Source organism: Microtus pennsylvanicus, chromosome 8 (genome assembly GCF_037038515.1).
Source record: "Microtus pennsylvanicus isolate mMicPen1 chromosome 8, mMicPen1.hap1, whole genome shotgun sequence".
NCBI classification, from domain to species: domain Eukaryota; kingdom Metazoa; phylum Chordata; class Mammalia; order Rodentia; family Cricetidae; genus Microtus; species Microtus pennsylvanicus.
This window is the reverse complement of record NC_134586.1, coordinates 26,382,240-26,394,621: the sequence shown is the minus strand read 5'-3', so window position 1 is coordinate 26,394,621 and position 12,382 is coordinate 26,382,240. Positions and strand designations below refer to the sequence as shown.

Sequence of the window (12,382 nt, the reverse complement as noted above, 5' to 3'; positions counted from 1 at the left end):
TTAAGGTGGAACAAGTTATGATGTCAGCAAGATGTGAGAGAGAGAGAAGGATAGTCTAGTAAAGTTACTTAAAAGATTGTAAAGCCAAGCTGGAGAGATGGCTCAGCAGTTAAGAACACTAGCTGCTTTCCCAAAGGTCCTGAATTCAGTTCCCAGCAACCATATGATGACTTACAACCATCTGTAATAAGATTTGGTGCCTTCTGACATGCAGGCAGAACATTTTATACATAATAAATAAATAAATTTAAAAAATATAATAAAGCCTAATCATTATGCCATTTAATTTAAAAGTTGGTTGTGCCCCTGCCATCCCATCAAAAGCTCTCCTCGCTTTTACATTTGTGGTTGTTTTTGTCTGCTTGTTTGAAAAAAGATTTTGTTTGGTATCCCGAGCTGGCCTGAAACTCAGTCTTCTTGCCTCAGCCTCCCTAGTGCCTAGGTGTGTGCCACTCACTTGCTCTCATGTTTTACATTTTCCCTACTGTTTTACTTTGGGGAAGATGATGTAGTTGTTTTGTTTGTTTTTATGTTGGGGAGGTATTTTGTTTTCTTCAGACAGCATCCGTCTGTGTAGCTCTCAGTCTGGAATTCTCAATGTAGACCCTAGTGGCCTCTGAATTCACAGAGGACTGATTGCCTCTGTCTCCCAAATGTGTGCCACCATCGCAGCTTGTTTTTGCTTTATGAGGCAGGGTCTTGTTGTATGACTGTGGCCTAAAACTCCATATATATACCAGCTGGCCTCAAACTCAGAGATCCACCAGCCACTTCCACCCAAGTGCACCACTGTTCAGCTTGCCTACTGGTTCTGTACATTTCTAAGTAACTGCTTGTGTTTTTCTTTGCCTTTTTCTTTTTCCTGAATATAATATCTTTTGTTTAGCTTTTCTCCTGATCATTAGCCATAACAACTTGTAGCCAATATTCTAAACAAAGGAAAATACCCATTGTCCATTTTTTGGAAGGAAGAAGGGCATAGTTTTCCAGGCTACTTCCTGCAGGTTGGGGGCGCTGATAATCTTATGGGGACCTAAAGAAAATTTAGAATTATGATCAAGTCCCGGCTGGAGTATCCTGTGAGGCTTGATCATCTCAGGCAGCATCTTGAATCTGTTCTGGATGTAGAACTCAGACATCTGGGAAATTTGTATCTACCGGAGATTTCTCAGATGGCCTTCCTTGATCAAACCTGATTTTTCTTAACTCAGAATAAATCCATAGCCTTTCATTTTCTGTGGAAACAAAAGCGAAACATCTTTAATTTTGAAGTCAAGGTATTTTCAAAATACCTATCTTGGATTAATTCAGCAGCATTTATAAGCAGATATCTTTTATCAGCTATTGCTCCTTTCTCAGCATTCAAACAATTCAAAGAGAGCATAATAACATACAGTATCCAGACTCTGTGTATTTTTTTTATCTTTACGTGGCTTTATTTTAACCTATTTTTTTTTATTTTTAATTTTTGACTTTTTGAGACAGAGTTTCTCTGTGTATGTTTGCCTATCCTGGAATTCACTCTGTAAACCAGGTTGTCCTTGAACTTATAGAGATCTGCCACCTCTGCCTCCTAAGTGTTGGGATTAAAGATGTATATACCACCACACCTTGAATTCACAGGGGTCTGCCTGCCTTTGTCTCCCAAGTGTTAGGATTAAAGGCGTACACCACCACTCCCAACTACTCTCTTTTTTTCTTTTTAGGACTTTAACCTTTTTCTCTCCCAAGTCTGCATATATTTTTAACATACTGTAAACCATTTAGAGGTTGTCTTTGAATCTCTTTTTACTATATATCTCTGTTTTTTTGACCACGAGTCTTTAATTTGCTAGGCAATATGGCTAGGATTAAAGCCATGGCTTTGATGGCTGGATCCAGCCCATTCTGAGATTTCAGCCTCATAGCAGAGGTATCAGCTGTAGCCATGTTTATTGCCACAACTCTATGGCGTTTCAAGGTCCCTGCCACCACCAAAAAGCATTGGGCCAGCTTTTCATCAACACCATTTGAGTGTTTTGTGGCAGGACTTCTTAAAAGAGCTGCAGGGTTTTGCAGCTAATGCTGAGTCAGGAAGCCTCTCTTAAATGAGAGCGCTTGCCTCTAGCAAGCAGAGCCCACCTGAGAAAGTGCTGCTATCAATAAGCCATGCTTAACTCTATTCTTTTCTGTCAGAATAACTTCCCAAACTCTCTCCGGTTTTATGTGGATGCAGTTGTCCACGTGGGCGCCATTTGTTGTATGAAGTTTCTTTCTTTCCTGCCTGGTTCCTGCCATCCTTAAGTCCCAAAGAAATCACACAGATGTCTACATTAGTTATAAATTGATTGGCCCATTAGCTCAGCTCAGGCTTCTTATTAACTCTTATGGTTTATATTAGCCCATTATTCTTGTCTATGCTAGCTCTTGGCTCGTTACCTTATTCAGCGAGGCAGTCATACCTTCTGTGGCTGGGTCTCTTAAACTGCTGGAGCTTACATAGCAGCCATTAAGTACCTTTATGATTCTGAGCCTCAGGACACTGCCCTGCAGCACAGTCTCAAAGTGGAGGTCCCACACCAAAGGAGAAACAGGGTGGTCACTTACATATCCTTAAACTACCTCTGTGTCCTTGGAATATCTTTTAGAGATTTGTTTTTTCTCTTTTGATTTCTTTCTGCTTCAAGATCTAGTCTAGGCTCAGTATTTATTTATTTGCTTATTTTGTATGTTTAATCTCTATACAAATTTTTACTGTTTTTGTCTTCTTTCTCAGAGTTCAGGCCAGTTCTCCAAACCTAATGTTGGATTTGGTTCATTGACCCCTGTGTTTATGCTGTGGTATACTTGGCTTTGGTACAAACATCACCCCAGGAAGCTTGTTCCATTTTGTTCTAGTATTGTTGATTCCAAATTTACCAGCTAGTTGATTACAGCACTGCCTTTGTAACTCAAGTACCTGTTCTTCTAGTTGGTCCTCACTAACACTTAGCTGTTCCTTTCTTCTGACTGTAGAATGCACATGCATCCAGTCCAGTCACAGTCCTTATTCCCAAAGACCCCGGCACCTGCAGTGTCACCGGAACAGCTGCCACCACATAAGCCCCCAACACTTCCTCTGGATCAGGTAAGAGTTACTAAAAACTAGAGCATTTCCTTGCTCTGCAGGCATAAAGAATAATGCAGATTGGGCCCCAAGGTACTTCAGAATTCAGATTTCTTGATGTTGGGATATTTGCATGACTTTATTGGTTGGTTTAATCTAAAACTTGAAGCCCAAAATGCCACAGAATGTGACTCTCTTTTTAATTGTTATATTTATTCTTAAAAGGTTTTTTTTTTTCAGGGGTGTGTAGTGGTGCATGCCTTTAACCCCAGTACTTGGGAGACAGAGGCAGGCAGTTCTCGTGACTTTGAGGCCAGCCTGGCTTTAGAGGGGAGTTATAGACCCTTGTGAGCTGCCATGTGAGTGATGCTGGTCCTCTGAAGAGCAACCACTGAACTATCACTCCAGGCCAAAGGAAACCCTGTCTTAAAAGAAAAAAGTCTGGGGGCTGGAGAGATGGCTCAGTGGTTAAGAGCATTGCCTGCTCTTCCAAAGGTCCTGAGTTCAATTCCCGGCAACCACATGGTGGCTCACAACCATCTGTAATGAGGTCTGGTGCCCTCTTCTGGCCTGCAGACATACACACAGACAGAATATTGTATACATAATAAATAAATAAATATTTTAAAAAAAGAAAAGAAAAAAGTCTGGGTGTTCAACCTGTGCCTGACCTCGTTATTCTGAGAATAGGAGTTGTTTATTTTTAGTAGAAGCTAAATAATTTTATGTTGTTCGTGGGTTTTTATGATGCTGGAGATTCTGTCTCAGGGGTTCATGAATCCTAGCTGAGAACTCTAATTATTCCTGAGTTATACTTGTTGGGGGGTGAATTTTGGTTGGTAGTTTTTGTTTGTTTTGGGGGCAAATTCACTTATGTAACCTTAAACTTCTGGTCTTCTTGCCTTCATCTTCCAAGTGCTAGGTTTACAAATGCACAACTACACTGAGTATTTTTAATTTCTTTTGTGTTCCCCCACCAACTACTAAGCACCAGGGCCTGGGTCCAAATAGGAGATCCAGGACTCAGGATAGCTTGTTGGGGTAACTAGCAGTATAAGCAAGCCTGTGTGGTTTTTTTCCTACCTACTTAGTTATTGTTAGCCAGTTGATGTAATTTAATATTTTTTTTTTTTGGTCATTCAGAATACACTAGTAATTTAATATTTTTTATTACTTTTCAGAGCTAGTCCAAGGAGGAAATAATCCCCAAGGAAATGGACAGCTGCACATGAAGACATACAGGTCTTGGAGGATTTGGAGGAATGATTGTTGTACACCTCTGTTCTGCCGTCCTCCTCCACCTCTTCTGTGACGCATACCATCCTCAGAGCTTGAACTCCCGGGCTTTAGATACACACTTTGCAAATGACTGACACAGGGCCCTTGGCTGGGATCACCTGGATAGTTGATGTACTTAGCAAGAGCAAGTGTACCTGGAGTCCTTGCTGGCTTCTCCAAATCTCAAGACTCTTGTTCAGGGAAAATCACTTTAAACTTGGGTGGAGGGTACATGTAAGGATGCAGTGGTGCTTTTAAATATTCATGAGCAGCTAATCTCAGGTATATATTTGGGGAAGGGACTACTTGTAGTATTAATGTTTTTGAGCTGGGGCCAGTTTACAGAATTTTCTTGTTGCCTCCTTTTTTTTTTTCCCGGGTGAATGTATTGTATATAGAGTGGGACAGTCAGGTGGGCACATGGAGGAGCTGGGAGTCCTTCCCCCGCTGTAGCACACAGTACTGGAGTAGTCTCTGTCTATGTACAGTCAGGTCACACTGTATGCTTGTGGAACTTAGAAAAGATCTGAAAGGTGTCAGCTTATGTATGTCACTAGCTTGTTTCCAGCCAGCCTCAGAGATTGCTTACTGCATTTGTCCTCCTCAGCATTCTTTTCTCAGTGGTTGGCAGGTGCTGTCTTGTGGCCTACTGGGTGTTTCAGCCAGAGGACAGACTGCTCTCCCTCTGGCCCAAGTTCTGGATCTGGGAAAGCATGTCTCTTCCTGATTTTCCCACCAACCCCACCAGATAGTTGTAAACCAGGAACTTGGGCTCTCCAGTTATTACAAGATGAAGTGGCTTCTTCATGGGCCTCCTTAGGCCAGTGGTCTAGAAGGCATCACACGCTTTCTAGCACAAACTGTGTTTTGTGAAAGTGACTACTCAGGTTTGTTATATATGTTAGTCTCAATAAAGATATTGCACAGGTTTGAATAAGGAAAGTATATCCTATAGATTTAAATTTGAATTTAGGTCTATTTCAGTATGTATAGTTCTTATTCATTTTAAGAGAATCGTAGTACTATGACTTGATCGTGTTGATTTAAAGTAGCTGTCAAGGGCTAGTTCTTGGAAATTATTTGTTGTGTCTGTGATAGGAAACAATTTTACAGTATTAAATTACGTTACAATGGATTTAGAAGTGAATTACACTGGATTCTCTGCTTTAGCCTTCTGTATTTTATTTTAGCTGAGATATCACCAAAGTTAGGACCTATGTTTAAAATTTTGAATACCCCACACAGAATAAACCAAGGGAAATGCCCTGGAGTTGCAAGTCTCTTTAAAAGAATATAATTTTACAGTATGCTTTGGGGTATGGAGATCTCTATGTTTTATAAATATTAATCTGCCCAGATTCTTAGAAGTTTAGGTGTGGGTGGGGTCAATGGAAGATTTTTCTCAAGTCCCAGCATTCCCAGTAAATGTAGAATAGTCTGCCAAATATGTGAGGAGGGAAGGGAAGGAAATTGGAAACATCCAAATTATAGAGATGATTGGACCCTTGACCTTCGCTGATAGACATACTGGTTACCAACCTGCTGGTGGTGCTGACCCACACAGTGTCTCCAAGTACAGCACATACATACATGCAGTTTTCTTTCCAACAAGCTTGTTGTAGTTGGTGTTTTACAGTCAACTGATTCAGAGGCCCAACACCTACACGCTTGAGTTTAGAATTAGAAGAGTAAAGAAATCAGATTCGTTGGGTGGCTCTGGTCTGCTTTTGAGCTAATAAGAGCCAGCTTGGTCCTACTGCTGCTTCTGTGTCTGCCACTACAGCAGAGGCCTGAAACTTCTTCACTGGGAATGCTGCAACCATCAGACCTCTTTCAAGGTGCTAAAACTAGAGGTCACTAAGCTGAGTGCATCCTCACCTCTTCTTCATGTTTCTAAAGCAATGCTGTGAACAATATTGGGGAGCAAGGAATTGGTGAGTTTCTTTATCCCTTGGTTTATTAAGAAATTAAATAGAAGATGGAACTACTGTATTTATTAAGTTCTAACACTGTGAGAAGAGCCTGTTGTGTCCCTTGTGGGAATTTGGTAGTTTCTAGTCCTATAAGTTCCCAACTTGGAGCAGCCAGAACAATACAATGCTGCTCTTCTGTGAGCCCATCACCCTCACCCACTTGAGCCGGACAAGAGCTTTTGTTTCACTTTTCTTCCAGCTCTTCTCTTCTAGGTGTATTCAGCAGATGCTAATAATCTCATTTAGAGTCTTCGGTGGGAAATGCTGAGTCTGCAAGATGTAATAATTAGAAAGTAGTGTGCAAGGGTGTCTTAAAAGGTCCACTCTCGGCCTAGGACTTGTATCCGTTGGTTACTGTGACCTTGTCAGTATGCTGACTCTAGTCCCCAGGAGGACATCGCTGTGCATAATTGGAAGCATTCTTTGATTTAATGTTAGACTTAACCTTTATCAGACTTATTCATAACTTAGAAACCTTAGGATCTAAAAGAAATAAAAAATTCAGAAAGAAAAGTAGAGCCTTTTAGGTTTATGGGTAGATATGTCTCCCCCAACCCCAGCCCTGCGGGATTTTTTTGTTTGTTTCTTTACTAATGTACTATAATAACTGGTCTGTTACACCTAAAAAGTTAATCTACCAAGTTAGCATAGTTCTGGGCTAATGTTGTGTCTATAAGATACAAGGTAGTCACCGTTACTCTATCTTCATTCACCAGGAGCCGTAACTAGAGCAGCAGCGTTACTCCAGTTCTCTACAGTCTTCTCTGATATTTCCCAATATCAGACATTTTCAGATTTTCAGACATGCATTCTTTCATATTCTCTGTTAGTTTTAGCAATCTGTTTTTCCAAAGACCTACATGTGTAGGTACATCAACTCTAAAAGACACTGTAAGCTATTTCTCCCTTTTCTTCTTTCTTCAGTTGAGGTTAGTACAACTAGTTGGTATTCCACCTGGACATCCCGTAACTCATCCATGGCTTCACTGAGGCCCTCGTTCACCACCCTCTTCTTCAGCATCCTCACACTTTTGCTCTGTCTTTATGGTGTTCAGTTGTTCTAAAGCATCCTCCAGACTAATCTTTTTATTTAGAGCTTTATTAATTTCTTTGGTTTTATTCAAAAGTTCTTGGAGAGGTACTTACACTTGATCCCTGTATTTGACAAGGCATTTGACACCAGCTTCAGGATTAAATTTAATTTTCAAAGTCATAACCTTTGGAATTCTCAGCTTCTTTGGGAATAAGCTTTAATTTTCTAGCCAGCTTGTGTGGTATTCTGCCAACTGTACTTCAATTGTTTCTTTGCCTCTGGCATATTGTTATTCCTCGATCCATATTTGTCGTTGTTTAGCCTCTAGGTCTTTAGATAATTTATTAGTGGTCTGCTACAGTTCATTTTTTTCATGTCTTATTTTCTCAGTGTCTGCAACTGAGGAGTACTTTTGGTTATCAGCAATATTCTGTAGTCAAGCATTCTCCTTTCTTACTGTTTCCCATTCTAGTTCTAGTCTACCAATTTCTTCATCAGGACCAGTCAATTTCTGGTCTAGACTGAATGGATTAAGCTCAGATCTGTTCATGTATGCTTTATATTTGAGCATCTACTTGCAAGGAAGTTTTCAGTTTCCTCAGTGATGTCAGATGATTTGGTTCTTTAGCTCTTTCTTACTCCAGTCTTGCAATCAGTTCATTTAGGCTTTGTTTTCTGCTGCTAATGAAACCAGCTTGGACGCATCTACAGCTCCGACTGCAGCTCTGCGTTCTCTTCAAAGCTGTCACCACCAACCATAAAAGTTCATAGCATATGATGGTGTAGTCCAAAAATAACTTGATGCAGTCTATTAGCCACACCGAGGCTGCCACCATGTGAGGCCAGGTATAAGGGTCTCCTACCATATACATGGAAGAAATTTACCATATATTGAGACTTTTCTTTGAGATGTAGATTTGTTTGTACTCGGGTTTCCAAAGGTTGTTCTCTTTTTGGTTTGAGGGGTATTGAAGTCCAGGGATCTTAACTCCCATTATAGAGACGTAGCAAGCACCACTAGTGAAAACTGAACTGCGCTTCATGCTGATAACAGCTTCAGAGATTCAGTCCATTATCATGACAGAGAGCTTGGCAGCAGTCCGGAGGGCGTGGTGCTGCAGTAGCTGCTGAGAGCCCTACATCTTGCAGGCAACAAGAAGTTAAAAAGTGTGGAGATTAGGACTAAATATGCAGGGTTCTAATTCTTATAACTTTCCATCTCATTTTAAAGAGACAACCACTCTGCCTTCTGAGCCAGACGGGTTTTTGGTTAACTGGTAGCACACCTGACTGTGAACTGCACTTCAGTTCACGCTGAGCCCAGGCCCCAGGCCAGCTGCTCTCAAAAGATAAACCTCATGCTAGTGCTTATATGAAACTGTCTATGGAAAACTTTAAGACCTGTAGTCTCCACCCCTCGGCTCAATAGGATTGCAACTTTAAATGTCAATTTCTCTAGCCTTCCTCTTGACTGCCCAGTTGGTGTTATTGTCCAAAGGCATTCGTTTGCTGTATGGTTGTGTGTGTTAACGTCTCCTGGCATCAAAATGCAGCCTTAAACACACAGATAATCCCAATATAGTTCTTACCATGTTTGCCACCAACAAGACTTCAAGCCATAGCACTTGGTCAAACTTTTTCTTTTAATGAATGTTCAAATTTATAAATGATATGCTGCTCTGAAGCCCTAATTTGGGGGAGTGGGGGATGTAGGTCTGTGGTAGAGCACTTGCCTAGCATGTGCAGGGCCATATGTTCAATCCCCAGAACTACAAAATAAAACAAACCTAATGCAGGTCTGGTGGCATGGATCTGTAATCCCAACTATTGAAAGGCTGGGGCAGGAGGATCACAAGTTCAAGCTTGCCTAGGCAACCTAATAAGATGCTGTCTCAGAAGTGAAAAAGTGGGTTGGGATATAGCTCAATGTTAGAGTTCTTGTGCAGCATGCACGAGGCCCTATCTTGAGTCCCTAATAACACACACACACATTGAAATTCCATGGGAAGGCTTAATCCAAAGTCCTAGACAAGTGTCAATATCCTCAGTGTTTCAGATAACCTTATTTGGTCTTCTAGAATTGGTTACTTCTTGGCCCGATTCCCTGTATACCTATATATATCTGTTGTGAAGTTTCCTTCTGTGTTCTGAGGGTTTCTGGAATGTGGGTAGCTCTTGTCAACAACTGTGGCAATGATACCTGACATTTGGGTGCCCCGTGCAGCGGCATTTCCACCATGAATTTATAACACTGATTTAGTACAGATGTGAGCCAAGTGTGGCAGGCAGAAAAGAGAATGAAAGGCCTGCTTGGTCTAGCTCCAGGCCTTTCATAGATCACACACACACCCTAAAGTACAAATGTGATAGGCGTGATTGAGACTTGGTGAGAAGGCCTTAGCCTCAGGACCTGAGGTAGACCCTTCCTGATGAGAAGATAGGCTGCGTCCCACACTCACAGACTGACACCAGCTTTGTTCTTGATCCCTCTCTGCCTGTTAGTTAAACACAACTTGGGTGAGGTAGGACATTGAGCCTTCTACTGTCTAGACTTCAGTTGGCTGCTCTCATCTCCCCTTGGGGTTCAGTGAGGACAGCTATATTGAGTAATTTATTGAAGTGCTGCCTCACTCCACCTCATTCTGCACCCTCTCGGTCCCTTCATTGTGGACAGCTCCTGGGGGCCCCCAGTCATGCTCCTCCAGCCTGCACACAGGAGAAGACATTCATCTGCTGTGAAAGTGTCCTGGCCAGTACTGGAAAGGGAATGGTATTTATTTTTATATTGTATATATTTTGTCATGGTCTGCTGGTTTCCTGTTTCATTGAGAGCGACAATTACCTCAGTAGTTAGTTTGATATTGTGTGTCGGATAATTTTTTGAAAGAACTTTTTAAAACTTTTTTGATCTTTGGAGATCTGTAGATTTATTTCCATATGAACTGGTTATTTTGTATAAAGTACATTGTTAAATTAGGCTTTGATGTGTGTGCGCCTGGTGTGTTTTCATGTGTCACTTTTATCCTTAGGGCAGACTGCTGTTTTCCCAGCAGTTTTTGAGCTAGGCCACAGTGCTACCACCTGAAAGCATCCACTTTAATCTCAATTAGATGCCAAGAGTTTTCACAAGAGTGCTTAAACAGTACTAAAACTGGCCTCAGTCTTAGGCATGGCCTGGAGAAAACCCTTAACAGCTAGTCTGTGGTGCTCACCTTAGGCCTCAGCCCAGCTACGGTACATGGCTGGTGCTGGTATCCAAGTGCAGAGGAGGGAGCTGCAAGCCTAAGGAAAGCTTAAGCTAACCCAATTTTGGTTTTTTGTTTTTTTGGGTTTTTGTTTTGTCTGACAGGTTTCTCTGTAGCTTTGGAGCCTGTCCTGGAACTCGCTCTGTAGACCAGCCTGTCTTGGAACTCAGAAGTCCCCCTGCCTCTGCCTCCAGATTTCTGGGATTAAAGACATGCGCCACCGCTCGGCCCAGTTGTTTTTGTTTCTAGTTCCTGGAAAGCGTTTTGGTGAAGTAGCTAGGTTCTTTAATCAGCTTTAGTCTTAGCCCAAAGCTCCTGTTTTTATTCTTGCTAGATTTGTAAGTAATCCTCATTTCATAAAAATTCAGTCATATAGGCTGGAGAGATGGCTCAAAGGTTAAGGTGCTCTTGCAGAGGTCCTGAGTTCAATTCCCAGCAACCACATGGTGACTCAGCCATCCATAATGAGATCTGGTGCCCTCTTCTGGCATGCAGGCATATATGGAGGCAGGATATTATATACATAATAAACACATCTATTTTAAAAATTCAACCATACATGTGCCCACCCACAATCCCTGGACTCTGAAGACTTGAGGCCGGATAGGATTCTGCAGCAAGGCTTTGTCTCTTAGTCTCTTCCTTCACTTTCACGGGAGTTTCCGTTCAAGCATTTTCTTTAAGGGGGAGGGTTTTTTTTTTTTTTTTTTGGTTTTTCGAGACAGGGTTTCTCTGTGGCTTTGGAGCCTGTCCTGGAACTAGCTCTGTAGACCAGGCTGGTCTCGAACTCACAGAGATCCGCCTGCCTCTGCCTCCCGAGTGCTGGGATTAAAGGCGTGCGCCACCATCGCCCGGCGGGAGGGGGTTTAAGACAGGGTTTCTCTGTAGCTTTGGAGCCTGCCCTGGAACTGGCTCTGTAGACTAGGCTAGCCTTGAACTCAAGGATCCTTCTCCCTCTACTTCCCCGGTGCTGGGATTAAAGGCTTGTGTCACCACTGCCCAGCGAAGGCAAGGATTTTCATCTGCTGAGCCATCTCTACAGTCTAAGGCCTCTTCCAAAAGCAACAACAAAACAGTTCTGAGAATGTTTATAGGAGATAGGATGTTTCTTCTATAAAATATGCTATGTCATCTCATTTTCTGGTGCGATAGTTGCATGTTTGTATACTTTCAGAAACAAACTTTAGAGTGGAAACCATTGGAAAACCAGGTCTGGCATGCCGATCACATTGATGTCTCTGGTGATGTTTCTGTTGCTGCAGAGTGAGGTAGCAAGACACTGGCTTATCAGAAGCCCAGCCCGGCTGCATCACTGGCTTTTGTATACTGACGGCTGCTTCTACTACTTTTTAAAAATAAACCAGAAATTTGGGTTTCTGACTTATATATGTTCCACCGAAAACCTTCATAGTACAAGAATTCCTCACCAAAGAAAGCCCAAATGTTAAAAAATTTAGCTCAGAGTTAGAAGTACTTGCTTCTCTCCCAACACATCCAGATGGCAACTCACAGCTGCCTGGAATTCCAGTTCCCAGAGCTCAGTTGTGACCTCCACAGTGCACATACAGGCAGAACAGTTATGTGTATCAATTAAATCTTCAACAAAGCAAAACTTACTTCTTAGGACTTAAATGTAGATTAGTTGACAGTGTCTGTGTAACCTGTGTTAGGCCCCAAATTCCAGCTCCTGATAAGGCCAGGTGTGGTGCACGCCTGTGGTCTTAGCACTGCAGAGGTGGAGGCAAAGTCCCCCTGCCTTTGTAGCTTA

General features: G+C 42.0%; 1 protein-coding gene and 1 pseudogene across 5 annotated transcripts in view; one reads left to right on the top strand and one right to left on the bottom strand.

Annotated features, from left to right (window-relative positions):
• Positions 1-10,351, top strand: part of Cecr2 (CECR2 histone acetyl-lysine reader) — a 117,328-nt gene extending 106,977 nt beyond the window's left edge. For all 5 annotated transcript variants that reach the window (XM_075982922.1, XM_075982923.1, XM_075982921.1 and 2 more), the window contains 2 exons: positions 2,995-3,106; positions 4,267-10,351. In XM_075982922.1, coding sequence (XP_075839037.1) covers positions 2,995-3,106; positions 4,267-4,272 — 118 coding nt within the window. In that variant the 3' untranslated portion in view covers positions 4,273-10,351. The remainder of the gene's footprint in view (positions 1-2,994; positions 3,107-4,266) is intronic.
• LOC142855313 (kinetochore protein NDC80 homolog pseudogene) lies at positions 7,162-8,247 on the bottom strand (annotated as a pseudogene).
• Positions 10,352-12,382: the final 2,031 nt, after the last annotated feature.